Genomic DNA, 17,813 nt, shown 5'->3' with positions numbered 1-17,813 from the left:
GCTCCCAGTCCATCCCTGGTCCAATGCCACCGCGTCTGCATTTCCAGGAAGAACTTGGCGGATGGAGACGTACAGACCTCACTGGAAACCTCAGAAGCCAAGAGCTCCTGGTGGGGCTGCAGAGGCAATCCCCGAGGGAAAGGGCACCAGCTCCCACACGCTCGCGTTTAATCCCCACCACAACCTTGAGAGAGGCCACGTGGGCCCCCCGTGCAGGAGGACACGGAGGCCTGCAAGGAGGAGGATGCGCCAGAGTGTCACGGCCAGGGGGCTTCTCTGGGGACAATGCTCCGTTTGGCCACCAGTGGAGAATGGTTCCCATCTGGGGGAGGAGAGGGGTGTTACTGTGTCCTCACCACCTTCCTCCTGGCCTGCGTGTGCTCCCACCAACACGCACCTGTGCTGAGGCCCCTGGCCTTGGCCAGCATAAGCACGGATATGGCTGCTCCTGATTCTGCAGCAGTGCTGTGCCAACAACGGGCCTAAAGAGGTGTGTGTGTGTGTGTGTGTGTAGGTAGGAATCCGTCTACCTACCTAAGATCATATTTTAAATAAATCTTATACATATGTATGTGTGTATATATAAAAAGATATATATAAAATTGCATGCATGTAAACCTCATTCCATCATTAACGAGTTACTGTGCCAACAGCTGTTCTAAATATTTTGTATATAGATTAAAATCCCATTTATATATGCATATAACCTCATTTCTTATATTGGATTTTTTATTTTTTGGCCACCCCGCACCATATGGAGTTCCTGGGCCAGGGGTCAGATCTGAGCCACAGTTGCGGCAATGCCGGATCCCTGATCCACGGTGCCGGGACGGGGATTGAACCTGCACCCCAGGGCTCCAGAGATGCCAGCTCTTTCCCATATTTTTATCTTATCTATATAAAATGTCACATATATACATATAATGTAAATCACATTAAGCCATTAAATAGCAACTATCTGTCATGAGTGCCCAAAATTCTTTATAATGATACTTACATATAATCTCATCTATCAATCTTGTATATCTCCTAGGAGTCTGAATGACCATCATCAAAAAGTTTACCGACAGTAAATGCTGGAGAGGGTGTGGAGAAAAGGGAAGCCTCCTACACTGTTGGTGGGAATGTAAATTGGTACAAGCACCACGGAGAACCGTATGGAGGTCCTTTAAAAAACTAGATATAGAATGTGATCCAGCATCCCACTCCTGGGCCTATATCTGGAGAAACCCATAACTCGAAAAGGTTTTCACACCCCAGTGTTCATTGCAGCACTATTTACAACAGCCAAGACATGGAAGCCACATAAATGCTCATCGACAGAGGAGTGGATGAAAAAGATGTAAGGTGTAAAAGATTTACGATGGACTATTACTTGGCCATAAAAAAAGAATGAAATAATGCCATTTGTAGCAACATGAATGGACCTAGAGATTGTCATACTAAGTGATACTTAGATTATCACACTAAGATCATACTAAGTGACCTGTCAGAGAAAGACAAATACCATATAATACCACTTATATATGGGGAATCTAATAAAATGATACAAAAGATCTTACTGTAAAACAGAAGCAGGAGTTCCCGTTGTGGCACAGGGGTTGACAAATCCGACTAGGAACCATGAGGTTGCGGGTTCGATCCCTGCCCTTGCTCAGTGTTGCCATGAGCTGTGGGGTAGGTCGCAGATGTGGCTCAGATCCTGGATTGCTGTTGTTCTGGTGTAGGCTGGTGGCTAAAGCTCTGATTCGACCCCTAGCCTGGGAACCTTCATATGCCGCGGGAAGCGGCCCTAGAAAAGGAACAACAACAACAACAACAACAAAAAAAAACCAGAAGCAAACTCACAGATTTCAAAATCAAACTTACCAAAGGGGAACGTGTTGAGGGGGGGGGGTAAATTAGGGGGATGGGCATAACATATACAGACTAGTATATATAAAATAGATAAGTAGCAAGGACCTACTCTACAGCACAGGGAAATTTACTCGATAGTCTGCAATAACCTACATGGGAAAAAAGAATGGATACACGTATGCGTATAATTGAGTCACTCTGCTGTACACCTGAAACTAACACAACATTGTAAGTCAGCTATACTCCAATAAACTTTTTTAATAAATAAATCTCATATATGTAAAATCTCATCTAGATGAAAATCTCATTTAATCATGAAACCAGGACTCTGTTCTAAAATACGATATGATTTTATTATGCAAATCTCATGTAAGCATTTCAAAGGCTCTATGTCAGCTGTTTTAAATATTATAGTTGATCTAATTATACACACACACATATTTTTTTTAAGTCCACACCTGTGGCTGGCAGAAGTTCCCAGGCTATGTGTTGAATTGGAGCTCCAGCTGCAGGCCTATGCCACAGCCACAGCAACAAGGGATACCACAGCTCATGTCAATGCCAGATCCTTAACCCACTGAGCGAGGCCAGGGATTGAACCCTCATCCTCATGGATACTAGTCAGTTTCATTACCACTGAGCCACAATGGGAACTCCTAATTTTATATATTAATGTCTTTCATATACTATAATCTCATGTATATAAAAATCTCATCCCACATATACACAGTCACACAATATGTATGTGTGTGCTTGTGTGTAAACCTCACTTAATCATTTAAAAACTCTCTAGGAGGCTGGCACAGATGTAGTGTAATTCCCAAAGGGTGAATGAGGCCAAACACCCCATGCATGTGATACCAGGACTCAGCCAAGCTCCTGGCACCACAACTCAGAAGAGCTCCCCCAAAGCCCAGAGCGGTCCTGGCCTCATTTAGGGGGCAATTCCAGCTTTCCAGCTGTTCAGGCCCCAAATCCCAAGACCACCCTTGGCTCTGTTCTCTCTTTGCCTTCAAAATGCACTCAGGACCTCACTCCTTCTCATCACCTCGATCAGCCCATCCCTGACTGAAGCCTTCGAGGGCAGGTGGCAACCATAAGAGCCTTCTGTGCATCTCCTTTCCCCCAGCCCCCTTTGCCCATTGTCGCAGAGCGAGTCTGATAAAGCAAGAAGCAGTCCAGGCCACTCCTTCCCACACCCTCCAGGGGCTCCCATCTCACTTGGAGTCAGAGCCTGAATCCTTATCACGGCCCAGAGGGCCCTCGAGCATGTGTCTTCCAGTTGAAGACTCGCCAGCTGGCTGAAATCACCACTTACCGAAGTTTCTAGATGTAATTGATGAAGCTAACATTTATTAAGAAGGGTCTGTAAGAACTGTGCTGCTTGTTTCCATGCCTGGGTCCGAGGTTCTCTCAGCTGCTGGGGAAAATCTCCCATTTTCTAGATGGGGAAGTAAATCAAGGCTCAGAGAGGCAGTGTGCTGAAACCAGGGTCACACAGCAAAGCTTGCTGGCCCTCTGCCTTCACACACACACACACAATCTCATGCACACATGCACACCAGTGACGAGGCCTCCCCCTTCCTCTAAAGTCAAGGGAGAATGAGGCTTTAGTGATTTGTACGTACCCCCTAAAATTTAGGGGGCCCAGCAGGTTGACATCTGACTCACGCCTGAGAAATTCAGCAACCAAGAGGCCAACTGATGAACCAGCCAGTCCACCATCGAGGCGGTTGGAAGTCAGCCTGTGCCCCCTGATCAGAGGTTACACGAGCATCCCCTGAGCCACACGAGGCCCAGGCATGGGGATCGTCCTACCCTAAAGGGACCTAAAGACCTCAGCGAACGAAGCCAGCAGCAGGCCTCCGGATTCCCAGGGGCTGAAGAAGGAGCGACGGGCGATGATACAGAGTTCATTCGGCAATTACGAAACTGGCCACCATCCACAGGAGAGGCCACTGAGAAACCCATGAGTTCCCTGTGAGAGGGTCAGGTTTAAACGCCTATGAGGCCCAGAGAAGGAAAGCCCCCATGTGACAAGAGCACCATTTGGTCCTTGTAAACTCTTCCCAGCTTTCCTCCATCCAACCAAACAAAAGGGAGTACGCGTCAGCAAGAAAGCCTGAAGCCTTGGCCTCGGGTGAAGTTGCTAGCACTGATATATATATATATATATATATATATATATTTGTCTTTTTCTTTGGGCTGCTCCCGCGGCATATGGAGGTTCCCAGGCTAGGGATACATTCGGAGCTGTAGCCACCGGCCTACGCCAGAGCCACAGCAACGCAGGATCCGAGCCGCGTCTGTGACCTACACCACAGCTCATGGCAACATCAGATCCTTAACCCCCTGAGCAAGGCCAGGGACCGAACCCGCAACCTCATGGTTCCTAGTCAGATTCGTTAACCACTGCGCCACGACGGGAACTCCTAGCACTGATATTTAAAGGGCACATGGCCACTTGTGACAACGGAGTTGACACTGTGTTTGTGACTTTATATCATAGATTGGAAAGGTCCTACAGGCGACTGTGTTTTCATCTAGGGTTAGGTGAGGACTGCTCCCTTAAGCCAACTGAAAGGGACAGTGAGAGAACAAACGAAGGTTCTCTTGAGAGTCTCCAAATGTGCCAGTGAGTCACTGTGGATGTTTTCTGATGAGATGGGTGCCTCAGCCCACTTCCTTTCCTTGCAGGGGAAGGGGCTTCTTTCAGTATCGTATCACATCAGCCTGTGAGACACAGTCAGAGGAACAGGGCTGTGTCCTAGAGATGCCACACTCTGAAACACCCACAAGTCCTGGTCCAGTCTGTTGGACGGTCCAGCAGCAGTCAGGAGCAAAGCACTTTCCAGGTTGGACCTTGACCCCATGGGATGGAGTCAGAACCTCAAAGGAAGACACCTAAGACGACAATGATGATGACGAGAATACGAGAAAGGACAGGGAGCCAGCAGAGGGAGATCTGGGGCCGCAGCCCTGCTGGCCGGCCACACCGACCGAGAGGGGAAGGGATGGTAAGTCAACAGTTAGAGCTGTCCTGTCTTCTAGACTTTGAGGGCGTCGAGATCGCATAAGGAATTCTCTCCAGTGCTGCACTGTGCATGGTTCGAGAACCGCGGCGGGACCATGCACCTCTCTCACATTCCTAGACCCCAAGCTGGTTTACGACAGGGACTCTCTGGGCGCCTGTGCAGCTCCCAAGGCGAGCAGAGGGCTCAGCACTGCTGCGGGACAGAAGGACAGGTAGACGTGACCTTGTGCCAAGGACTTTCCCAGAATTCCCTGCTGCCACGAGCCCCTGAGCGACTCCTTCCTCCTCCTTCCTGCAGCCCCACACTGTCTCTGGAGCCAGGCTTCGGCAGCCAGCTGTCCTCCGCAGTGTGCCTGTCTTAAGACCCACGGTGCGATGGCCGAGGTAACACGAAAGGACTCTGCGTCATTCCATAGTGACAAGCACGGTCGTCAGCCGCGAGGGGCAGCTGGGCTTGGACAGGACCCAGCTCTAGTGAGGAGCCATCCCTGTGCAAGGAGACCTGGGTGGACAAGGGGAAGGGGTGAACGCCTACCAATCCCCTGAAAAATAACACCTGTGCCCCCCATTCCCAGGTCCTCTGGCATCACCCTATGTCCCCGGCGACCACCGGCCTGAAAAACTGAAGCTTCAAGGCAGATGTGGGTGGGCGTGCCCATGCTCCCCAGACACAGCCTAGAAGCATCAGAGGTCTCAACGCCCCCCCCCCCCCCCGCCCCCGCCCCCGCCCTGGGGGGAGGAAGGCCAGAGAAACTTCTCTCTTCGGAAACCACAGAACCTGTTGGTGACCTTGACACACGGGCTGCCCAAGGGAGAACACGAGCCAGTGCAGGCGAAGTTTCAACCTTTTTATTCAAAGCAGCTTCTCACAATGTATAAATACTGCATATTAGCACACATGAAAAATACAACTTCTAAGGCACCCAGAAATGTGTTCATACACGTTACAGGACCATTCACAAAGAGAGTGTACAATTTGCTCTAGACAGTCAGCGTTTGATAAGTCGGAAAGGTTATCACCCCTCGGTACTGCACCCAGTCTCGGGCAATATTTACAACGTGGTGAGAAAGGGTCACCTCTACCTGCGTTAAAGTCTATGAAGGGACTCATACTTACAAATATTCAGAACTAGTTAAAGACTCTCCCATGATCACCTGGCAAAACAAAAACGAGTAGCCTAGACTGCAAAGGTCTCCTTGGATTTTGGTGTGTGTGCGAGCTCTGAGACCAAATCCAAACGCTCCCCGGGGGGATGGGGGGACATTTTTGGTAGCCTGCTTCCTTAGCAGAAGTTTGGTAATAAGCCTTACCACTAGGATACCACGTCTTCAGGATCAATCATTGCTACACCGGTTAATGGGTCAATGGTTTCATCATGAGTGAGAAGGGAGCATCATTGCCTAGTGTGAGGAGTGGAGAACAGTCTTCTCAGGCTCAACCGGAAGTGGAATGGGTGGATGGAGGCCAAAAAAAAAAAAAAAAGAGAGAGGTGGAAAGTGAGCAACTGCAGGATCTCGCTGCTCAGTGTAGACACACATGAAAAACTCCTGCGGGAGGTTCCTGTTCGGATGGAGCAGTCCACACTGGTCAAACTGGACAAACTGGACAAACGCCAGCCCTCCACGCTTCATGGTCCGGATAAAGGCTGGGACTCCACGGCAGAAGCACCCACCTGGGACAGTGAGCTTCCATCTCAGAAGCTCACCTTTCAGAGCCTTCTCGAGGTGACAACAGATTCATGTGCACGGCCACCCAGGGGGAGCGTAACGTCGGTGGAAGCGAGCAGCTTCTCTGGGCCGTCAAGCATGCACAGCTCTGCCTAGCAGGGCCCACAATCTACAAAACTCGTGCTTTGTTGGCATAATGGAATTCTTTGGTCCTTGGTTTTATGAAAGGCAATATTTTCACAATCCTGTCAAACATGGACGTCAGCAAATGACTTCAAGCTGGGACTAATGGCACAGGGACAAAGTAAATACTAGAGGGACAACTCCACACCCTTCAGACTTCCCAAAGTCACCCTAAGGAGCTCCAGCAGGAGGCCAGGTGTTGGGCCAAGGCAGCATGGTCAACCCACAGACAGGCCAGAGCTGAGGCTGGAAACTCGACGCCGGTGTTTCTGACTGATACACACACACATACTGCAAATATCTGCAGCAAACGTCATCCCGGTGGGAGACACAGTGATGTGATCCTCACTTACTGGAGGTGAATAACCTGACTTAGCCATTCCAGAGCCCTGGTCCCAAGGTCAACAGCAACGTCTTGGTAAGGAGACACAGTAGGCCGTTACGGAAGCACGGCCAACTGGAAAGAATCATCCTTTTTAAAAACGCTCAGTCCCAAATTGTAGGTGGTTTTATCAGCTCCCAGACATGAGTGGACGCACTGCCAATGAGCTTTGCGACGTAGGCTCCATTCGGACCGCCCCAGGTGGACTGGCTCGGCGGATGAGCATGTGCTGCATCTAGTGTGCCTGTGCCCTGCTAAACTCGGGTTGAGTATGGCTTCACGTACCTCGTTCATGGATAAGACACTAGGGACGGGTGGGAATGCTGATTATGTAACTGAAATCGACTTCGGATTGTCTATACAGTAAGACGCACATGTAAACTTTGTAACATCTCTCAAGGAATGTGGACCTCAGCCAGACTGGGTGTCCCCAGGTCACCCGCAGGGAACCTGGGGCCAACCGCCAAGGTCAGGAGCAGGAAATGCCATTTGTTCAAAACAAATGATGGACCAGCAGCCCTCCCTGTGACCATATCTAAACCATGTGAACAGGACGAAGGTGGCTCCAGAAAAACCTGTTCATGGTCCCTTCATATGGCCAAAGACAATCACCAAGGTGTCTATCTGGCCCCTGCCACCATTAACTCAACCAAACTCTCCAGATGAGTCATGGTGTACGGACTGCACAGAGTCCATCCCCATGGCTTATTCGTTGCTTGGAAGAAACAACCCGTATTACCCCTTTGTTTTTTTTGTTTTTTTTGTTTTTTTTGTTTTTTTTTTTTGCAACAAGCTTAAGGCTCTGTTCACAAACTCCATCAACTGCCGCACAGTGAGATATGGGGAGATCTTAAACTACGTAAGGAGTTGCAAAGGTTGGAAACGTTACCGATCCTAATGGTAAGGCTTATTCACAAATTCAATACATTGTAAAATTATTCTTTGAACTCAATTACTTTGAGAAAAAGGAAATTAACCGGCTCTCTAACAGTATAAGAGCACTAGATTCTCATGGAAAACAAAAAACAAAAAACCATTGGCACCAAACCAGAATGCTATTTTTTTTTTTTTGAAAGAACACATGATCTTCATGGAAAAGATTGCCTAAAACGCATATCCTAACTTACCACAGAAATATAAAAGTTTATATTCTGAAAATATATACTGTATTAAAGTCGGTAAGCATTTCAACCAAAATTTGCAGAAATAACTAAGCAACACTTCTCTACAACAAAAATATACATGCAAGACAACCCCCAAATGGTTTCCCTTAAATATCTACAAAGGCAAAGTGTAGATTTTTCAAGATTATACAAAACCATTTATAGAGAATAAAATAAAATACTTAAGAAATCTCATTTAGAGTCTTAAATACTGTGTAGATTAGTGAGAATGTCTAAACTAATATATACAACAGAGCTACGTATCTGAACACAGAGACACGAAAGAGAAGCAATTCCGCCTTTTGAATATTCACGGAGGAAGATGTGAAGATGCATCTCTTTGTTTCTCTTGGTGAAAAGAAAAATATGTCCACAGAAATCGAAGTGGAAAATTACATGGGTATGACTGAACGTCAAATTAAGAAAAGTTTACAAAAGTTTTTAAGCCGACAATTAATAATGGGAAATACAATTCAGCATCTAGTCAAGGCTATTTTAAAATGTGGATTATCTGGAGATAACAGTTGCATTGGTCAGAGTCTACTGTGATGATACTTCTCCATCTTCAGACTAAACGTCACGTGGGAAAAACGTATTATCACACTTCAGAGAGACCCTTTCCTAGGTTAACTTGGAGCAAAGAGGAAGAACAGTTCAAATCAATTCTCTGCGACCTTCTCAGAGGTATCCAATTTCATTCCTAGAGGGTGGCTGGGGATGGTTTTCACCCACAGGCATCATTTCAAAGCAGGAAGGGACATGGGGGTAACGTCGGCGCCAGGCTGAGGCTTCCCAATGGCGAGGAGCTCTGACCACCTTAGAAAGTTCTCCAACAAGCCCCCGTGGAACGGGGCTGCTAACGCAAATGGTTCTCCTGCAAGACCACCACGCTAACCACCAGCATGTGGAGCAGAAAGGATGCAAGAGTCCTGACGTGTGGCTAACAGGACGGCAAGGAGTGGAATGCCCAGAAGGCTCCCTGACCAAAGAAGAACCCTCAACTTCCCACCAGAGCTGTGCTTCCATCCCCAAAGGCAGTTCCGGGACAGGGTCGGCGAGACCAAGTACCACTGCTCGGAGACCTCCCGGGCCCCAGGATGAGACAGATGGGATGGGGAGCGGGCAGAGCACAACAGAGAGAGGGGGGAAGGATGCCAGGTGGGGAGAGAGGGTGCTGGGGTAGAAGACAACTGAACGCCTGGGCGCTGCCTCGAGGAAGCTTTGAGGATAAACCCTGACACAGCCACAGGTCTGGCCAATTCCAACCCAGGTCGACGGGCTACGAGTCACCTGGATCTCACCTGCACGTTATCAAAGCAACTATCCGGAAAGTGGAAACCCAGTGGTTTCGCCTACCCTGTAGCCAACAGAGGCCAGCGGCTTTTGCCCAAAGGACTGGAACACCCGTCTTAAATGGACTGAAGGCAAAGAACCGAAGCACAGACTGTCTTGCACAACACCTCCCGGTACACGAGAAACCCGCACATTAACAACGGGTATGCGGCCTCAGGGAGGGTGTCACAGTCCTACCTTCTCATCAGAGATCCTTGAGGTGTTTAGAAGTTTGGACGGGATGATCCAGAGCTAGGCTTTAGTCCAAAGCTAAAGCACTTCTGCTTTTTGTTTTCAGCAGGGAACAAAGACGGGCCCTGAGCGAAAGCAATGTCCAAACATCCTCTTCCATCGCCAAGGAGAATCCTAATGCGGAGCGTGGCTGCCCCTGAAAGGTAAACAGAAAGGGGGTGCTCTTTCTTTAGGGGGCCTGGTGATGGCTGAGCAACGACCTGCCAAGACTGAGGTTGTCCAGGGTTGGCAGAACACACACTGGCTTTCTTGAAGGAAGAGACAAACTCAAGGTGAGATGTGACAAGAGGCATCTGGGCAAAAGCTGGCATTCCCCTAGAGGGACTCCCTATGGTCTAGGCCTGTGGTTCCCATGGGACCCCAGAGGGACCAAAGGGAGGACACCCAGCCTGGGAGAAGAAAGCGAGGCACGTCCTCTCCCCCGAGCCTCGTGAGGTCACGGGCAGACTCAGCTGGGGGGAGGCTGCTGTCTCTACAGAGGGAACCGAGGCTGTGTGGAGGAGGCAGAGTCCCGGGGAAGGTCAGGTGCCCTGTGCAAAGGCCCGTGTCTCCGGCTCTAAGGTCAACACAAAGCTCAGCGCCATGAAGCCTGGCCCGGTGCCCTGAACAGCAGGAAAAGGACCAGAGAGGGGAGAATGGCAGCAACGACCTCCCTTTGCCCAGCCCCCCAGCCGGGCCGGACTCTCACTGCTCCACTCACGTTTCTCCAAAGAAAGGTCCAGAGGGGCTGGCGACCAACAGAGGGAAGGGGAGACGGGCGAGCACTCGGACGCCACTCGAGGGCTGTGGTGGGAACATCCCGCCCTCTGAGACTCGAACTTTCTCTGGTGCTTGACCCTTAACAGGGTCAAGCCTCAGACAGAGGAACGTGGTCCTGTCGCCTCTCTGCTCTGACCGTGATGTTTACCTTCTCGCCAACCAAAACCAAAACCCCGAACCCAGACCCAAGGCCCTCCTTCCCCGCAGCCCATCCAGGGATGTTGGGCCGCTGGTCTGAATAGAGATGCTGGGGTCCCCAGGTGGCCCATGGAGACCTCACCCCCAGGTACTGCTCCTGGATGGGAGTAAACAACCTGAGAAACAGATGGAGTATGTGGGCCTCTGGAGGAACACAGATTCGGACCTTCTGCGGACAGCTCAGCAGAGGGGGGTCACCTCCCCGTCTCCCTGGGAGGCCCCGACATCCCCACCCGCCCCCACGGAAGAAGGGGGCTCTGAAACCCAAGCACAGCCATCTGCCCGAAGGAAAAAGCCTTCTTCCACAAATGCGATCCCCAGGGGGGCCCGGTCCCCACCTTTTCACACAGTTAGGGCCGGGGTGTGTCTCAGTACCACTCAGGCTGGAGGCCCCTTTGTCTCCTTAAAGCAGCAGCGCGAAGAGAAACCCCTTCCACGATTTCTCCTAAGAACAAGCATTCAGCAGTCCCAGAGCCATTGTCCGTGTAGAGAACCTGGCTCCGAGCTGCTCCTTTCAGCTGTATCCGCCCTTCCACTTCCATCTCTCTCTGAGTCTGACTCCTACGTGGCTCATTGCTAGAATGCACCAAACGGCATGAACCTTGCACGGGATTTGGTCCAGGGCAGTATGAAAAGAGTATCTGTGTGAACAACAGATATCATAAGATAGCAACAAAAATAAATAAATTAAATAAGTCCGATTAAAGGAAAAGAAAAAACACATTTTCCTAGCAGTTCATGTTTTTGCAAAACTAGCTTTACATATAATACACATAAATTATCAGAATTTCCACTTACATTGTTTTAAAAATATATCTTTAACAAAACGCCCCTAAATGTACAATATCTGGGTTTGTAAATCACTCAATTGGGTTTTAAGACCAAGCCCTAAAAGTCACACAGATTTGCATCAGAGAAGAGACCGAGGCTGGCTCTACACAATCGTTCTGCTCTTTGGGCTGGGAACCCCCTCCAATGGCTCGTCCCCTGTCACTGGGTCTGCACGGAACCAGAGAGCCACGGCAGCCTAGTCTCCAAAGCAGAGGCACTGTGTAGACACAGCCTGAGTCACGAGGATGGGGAGACTGGTCTTCCCCTTCCTGGACCAGGATGGTGCATTTCAGCAAGTGGGGGCAGGACAAGGGTGCCTGGCAGAGGCCTGGGAAGAGATAGCCCTCGATAGCTCTCCAGCCAGGTGCGGGGTGGGGGTGGGGGGACACGGGGGAGGCCAAGTGTGCTGCGTTTCCCATCGTTACACAAAACCAAACCAATGAGGAGCAACCAAAGGACGCGAGGAAATGGACACAACCCTAGGTATAGAGAGACACCTTGACAGACTCCTTGGCCAGGCATACGCTGTGCTCTGATTTCTGAAGCACAGGGCAGAGCTGGAAGTGGGTGCCCCGGAGCACTGGGGCAGGTGAGCCGAGGCCCTCAGACTTGGTAGATTTTGTCCTGCAGGTAGCTGAACAGGGAATCCAGGCCTTTGGAGGAGCTCCAGAGCTGCTTGAGCATGAGGCATTCTTTCTCGTTCACATCTTCCAGCACTGACTTCAGGAAGCTCCGGACCAGGCATTTCGACTCCTCCAGCACCTGGAGGGAAATGCACAAGCCTCGTCAGCCAGGCGCCAGGGGCTCTGCTCCCAAAGGCCGCGCTTGGCCTAGGGACCCTCCCGATGTCCGGAACCGGGGGAGGCTGCCTCTTGCAGTCGGGGGCTCCCCAGGCCCGTGCCCCGCTAGATGCCAGAAATGGAGCCGCGGTGTGCCGGGAGGTTGAGCCCTTGGTCCCCGGGATGGCTGAGTGGGACTGCATCTCCCCGACTGCAAGGGTTTGGTCTTCTATCCAAGGGTGACACTCACTCAGGGTCACTTCCTATGGATGTCGTGAAAAGGTTTGGGAAATCCTGCTTTCTCCTCTCTAGGCTACTTAATTCAAGGATGGGTGACGTCACGGAACAAGACGATGAAATGAACGCGTGGTTGTCAAAGTATCCACAGGACCCCACCCACAGCAACGCCCCTTGTCCAGGCGTAGTAGGAAGAGAAGTAGTACTACAAGTAGCAGTCACTGTACGAGTGAGTAATGATGGTAACAACAATAGTAATATCCTAGTCTAACAGTCACGGTAACAGTAACGTGAGTGATAGCAATAATAGTAACAACAGTAATAATACCGTAGTGTTAGGGGAGCAATAATAATAACGCCAGCGGTAGTAAAGGTACTAGAGTGCGACACTAGCGACGCCAGCTGTAAGCTGTAATATTAGCGATACAGTAGCTACAATGGCAATAACCATAGTCCTGAATACCAGCAATTGTAGCAATCACAGGAGTAAGAATAAGGACGCCTCTCCAGCCACCATTAACCAAGATGCTCTGTGATAGGAACTTTTCCCGCATTCTTTCAGTCCCTCCTCATGTTGACTCCACAGAGAAGTGGTATTTTCGTCACCGCATTAGAGATGGAGGACCTGAGCTCAGGGAAGTGGAGAGGCCCAGAGCTCCTGCCAACACCAGGCTGATGTGGACCGGCCACCCCGCCGCCTTGGCCTGGCCGAGGCACAGCCGGAAGGGGGGCATCCGGGCAGCCTCCCACTGGCCTCGCCGTCCTCCGCAGACATCAGGTTCACAGTCTCACAAAGCAAGACAAGGGCCCCCTGCTCATGCCAAGTGTGGTCATCTCGCTCCCCAACCCGGGCTGGAGGCTGATGGGGGGGCGGGAAGGGCTCCAGACCGAGGCTGCCTCTTTCCTCCAGAGAATTTCTCCAAAGAACATACCACTCCCCAGGGGCTGCGGGGTGGAGGCCTGTCTCAGGAGAATGACCCCAAAGCTCTGGATTCCTAACTGTGGAAGGAGAGCACTAACTCAGGCAAGCACTTCCACTGCCCAATAACCAAACTCCTCAGCAGACCTTGGGGCCTTTCTCCTTCCTGCCTCTTCAGTCTCATTATCCCTCAAATGCCCTGCGCACCCACTCACGCCACCAGGAGCTGCTGCCCACACGCTGTGTGGCATTTCCCACGTGTGCACCCTCATCACGCAGTTTCCTCTGCTGACATCAACCCGCCTGTCTATGCAGCTGCCCAGGCCCATGGGGTTTCCTGGGACAAGCGTCCCAGGCAGGGTGGACCAGCTAGCTGGTCTCTGCAGTATCAGGAAGATGAAAGGAGAATCCATACAAAGAGATAAGCAGGAGTTCCCGCGTGGCTAAGCAGGTTCGATCCCTAGCCTCGCTCAGTGGGGTCGAGCTGTGGTGTAGGTCACAGAGGCGGCTCGGATCCCACATTCCTGTGGCTCTGGCGTAGGCTGGCAGCTACAGCGCTGACTCGACCCCTAGCCTGGAAACCTCCATGTGCTGCAGGGCGTTCCTAATAAAACGAACAAACAAACAAACAAAAAGAGATGAGCGGAGTGCTTGGCCCATAATAGATGGTCACCAACCAGGAGGGCCACCCCACCCTGTCACTGTCACTGGGACCATGAGACTTCCTGGAGGCAGAGCTGACCCGAAGCAGGAGCCCAGGAAAGGCTGGCTGGGAGGGTCAGGAGAGGTGCGACGGGGGTGGGGCTCGTGGTAGGGAGGCGGGGAGAAAGAAGAGGTGGTCACAGGGCTGCCTCCTGCACCCCCAGGAGGCTGAAGCACAGCAAGTGTCCTAGACCTTCCACTTCCAAAGCGCCTTCCTCATTTCCGGGCCTGGCCCTTTCTCGATCTTGGACAGGAGAGCCCCACAGCGCTCAGATCGGCTCGTAAGAGACACAATCGACAATGAAAACCCGGCGCCTCTGGAGGGAGGGGTCACTAACCTATCTGTTTCTTAGTGTGTCTTCAGAGTGGACCAGAGATGCTGAAATGTGCCGAGTGCGGGGCTGGCGGGAGAGCTGAGATACCAGGACGGGAGAGCCGCGGCTTCTCCTCTTGGCTGGTTAAACACCCTCTGTCCTCAGGCACCTCCGCCTCTCACTCCTTGGAAAGCCACTGATGATCTGTGTTTTCATGTGAGCGTAGGACTGGCTCTTAAGGCCACACTTGCAGCCCAGGGTAGAAGTCTCTGCTGTGAGCTTTTCGCGGGAGCGGATGGGGAGTGTCTGCCACCACTGATCCTCCCCCTGGACCTAAGCTCTGGGTGCCCAGGCGTCTCACGGGGCCCTGCACCTACTCCCTGCGTGACCTTGGGCCGCTCAGCTCCCCCCTCCCGGCGCGGTCGCTGTGTCTGCACGATGCCTCTACCGCAAGCGCCGCTCGCGAAGACGCGGGAACTCACCACCGCGCTGCACGAGGCCATCTCCTTCACCCGCAGCATGACCTCCTGGCTGAACGTGGTCGGCCAGAAGACCTGCGACACCAGTCCTCTGCTGCACGCCTCCTGGGCGGTGAGCTTCCGCCCGCAGAAGAGCATCTCGTTGGCCTGGAAAAGCAAAGGCAGGCGCAGGCTGAGGGCCGAGGTGCCTCTGTGGCCCTGAGCCAGCCCGCTGCCTGTGAGAGAGGGTCCCAGCTCTCGGAGGCAGGATCCCCAACGGGGCGGTGGGGGGGGGTGCAGTGAGAGCTGCTTGGGGAACCACATGCAAACGGGCAAACACGTGCGTCTGTGGGCACCTGTCTGAGCAGAGGGCCCACAGCTCTCATTAAACTACCCAAAGAAGCCATGTACCTACAGGGCTCCGTCTGCCCAATGCCCCTCCCCCGGCTGGCGGCAGCCTGCAGGAGGGGACACGTGTCTCAGGGGGGTGCAGTTCAGTACTGAAACCCCAGCTGTGATGACCTTTCTAGGGATGAGCAGAGGAGCCACGCAGGACGGCAAAGCTCTGTGTGAGGTCTCCCAGCAGAAGAGGACGGGGTACAATCTTCCTCCCTCTCCGGCAGCAAGCTCAAGCCACTGAGCCCAGGCCCGCCCACTGATCCGGGGAGATGCAGGGCCGCAATGACTGGGCACAGAGAACACTGACGGCACCTGGACTCCTGCGCCCAGCACTCCCAGAGGCAGCTCCACCCCTGGACCTGCCAGTTACTGCAATCATTCACTTCCTCCCCCACCCCCACCCCTTAGGCAAGTTACTTTCCATCTCGGCAGCCAAAAAAGGTCCTGAGTAATAGCAGAATCCCAATGCAGAGGGACGCATCCCACCCAGCGGTCCAGAGCTGTGCAGAGGCATCGCCCAGCTGCCGTCTGTGGTGTGCGCTGTTCCCCACTCCCCAAAGGATTTCCCTTGACCTTGAAGTGTGCAGCTGTGGTACGTGTTCTGGGAGGAGGTGAGTGGATGGGGTCCCAGGCAGAGAAAGCCCTGTGCCATCACCCACTGACGCTTACCAGCAAGGGACTCTCCCAGTGATAATGAGGGAGGGATGGGGGTCCTCCCCGCTTCAGGACGAATCCCCACCCCTTTCCCCAACTGCTGTCCATCTGCCTCCCCTGTCCTGCCCTTCCCGACATGCTTAGCCGCTCTTGGATGGAGGCGGAGATGCCAGGCTCTCCCGGCCTGCGGGTCTATGCAGGTGCTTCCCCTGTGCTGTGTCCCCGGTGGGTCACGATGACCCAAAGGACAATCTTACAGCAGAGGAGAGAAACGTATCACGTCAGCAGCAGGTCAATGGACGCAGTGGTTGGCGGTGTGAGGACAAACACTCATCACTGCAGGTATTTAGAAACACCGACTCAGGGAGGGAAAACGCGAGGAAGGAACCGAGCAGAAGGAGCCAAAGAGGATGCAGTCAGCAGGAACACGTCCCCATCAGCATTCTTGGAGTTTCAGAAACGTTTGGGATAAGAGAAAGATAAGCCCTTACAATGTGAACACCTTGTGACCATGAGGGAACTGGGAACCTGGCGAAGCACTGTGGCTGAGATCAAAAGGGAACGTGCCTGCTTCCTGGGCCCCCTGCCGGCCCTGTTTTCCTGCCACTGCTGAGACTGTGAGCTGCCCGAAGCAGCCTGAGCTCCTGAATCCGAACGGCCGTGCTATCCACCTGTTGGCCCTGCTGTGTAGATCCCAGCTGGCAGCAGCTCTGGGGAGGCAAAGGGAGCTGCCCACCCACACGCACACAGGCTGGGAGCAGCCTGGGACTCCACCTGCATGAAGGGCCGGATCCTGAACCCAGGACAGAGGAGGGGTGTCATGAGGGCGCGGAGGGACAGGCGCCGAGACAGGAGCTTACCAGCGCCACGCCCAGGATCTGGGGGAAGGTGTAGGAGGAGCAGCCGGCGGGCGTCAGGCGGATGGTGGCGTAGGGGGTCTGGAACCAGGCCTTCTCGCTGGCCCACACAATGTCGCACAGGGGCAGGATGGAGGCGCCCAGGCCCAGCGCCGGCCCATTGATCGCCACCACGATGGGCTTCTTGAACTGGATAAAGGCCTTCACGAAGTCCCTGGGGGAGAGAGAAGACCCTCTTTAGCAGGTGACAGGCCAGCCGAGCCCCAGGGACACCCTTGATTCTGCTAAGGCAGAAATGAGCTTCCCCAGGTGCTGAGAAACACCCACAGGTCATCAGGGGAGCAGGTGTCCGCCGGGGGTCCCATTCTCCCAGACTCGGGGCCCAGAGATGTGGGTGTAGCCCACCCAGTGGCTGGTGCCAGATTTTCAGAGGGAAACGTGAGGGGCGCCCGCACGTCCTCGTTTTCCCAAGGGGTCCTAGGTCATGCTGTCCACCGTCTCAGCCTGGAACCTGGTTACCACGTCCTTCTACCCCCTAGATATGGACACAGTGTAAACATCCTCAGGGGAGGCAAGGTGAAGGCTAAGGTTCGGGACAGAAGCCCGAGGAGGGCGTTCCAAGGAGGCGTGTTTGAACTCAAGGAGAGAAGAAACGCTGGAAGGGCACTGGCTGGAGGTGGAGGGCGTGGCGGTGGCCTGGGGAGGAGGAGCACCTCCCTCCTGGAGGTGGTCAGTCCGATGACCCCCCCCCCGGGTCATGCTGGACAGGGAACTGAAGCTTCGGATGGGAGCGCGGGTGGGGATGGACCATCTTTCTCTTCCCTTTGGTTCTAGG

At 52.7% G+C, this 17,813-nt stretch overlaps 1 protein-coding gene across 2 annotated transcripts in view; it reads right to left on the bottom strand.

Annotated features, from left to right (window-relative positions):
- Nucleotides 1-5,725: 5,725 nt before the first annotated feature.
- CDYL2 (chromodomain Y like 2) overlaps nucleotides 5,726-17,813 on the bottom strand; it is a 191,715-nt gene continuing 179,627 nt past the window's right edge. The window contains exons 4-7 of one of the 2 annotated variants that reach the window (XM_047794118.1): nucleotides 16,982-17,192; nucleotides 15,093-15,236; nucleotides 12,157-12,421; nucleotides 5,726-11,469 (exon numbers count right to left, since the gene is read on the bottom strand). In XM_047794118.1, the coding sequence (XP_047650074.1) occupies nucleotides 11,343-11,469; nucleotides 12,157-12,421; nucleotides 15,093-15,236; nucleotides 16,982-17,192 (747 nt within the window). In that variant the 3' untranslated portion in view covers nucleotides 5,726-11,342. Of the gene's footprint in view, nucleotides 11,470-11,540; nucleotides 12,422-15,092; nucleotides 15,237-16,981; nucleotides 17,193-17,813 lie in introns of those variants that run through there. The other variant, XM_047794119.1, reaches the window with a different exon arrangement.

Source organism: Phacochoerus africanus, chromosome 8, assembly GCF_016906955.1.
Source record: "Phacochoerus africanus isolate WHEZ1 chromosome 8, ROS_Pafr_v1, whole genome shotgun sequence".
Lineage (NCBI taxonomy): Eukaryota > Metazoa > Chordata > Mammalia > Artiodactyla > Suidae > Phacochoerus > Phacochoerus africanus.
Note: the sequence above shows the minus strand (reverse complement) of the source record. Positions and strands in the feature narration are given on the sequence as shown.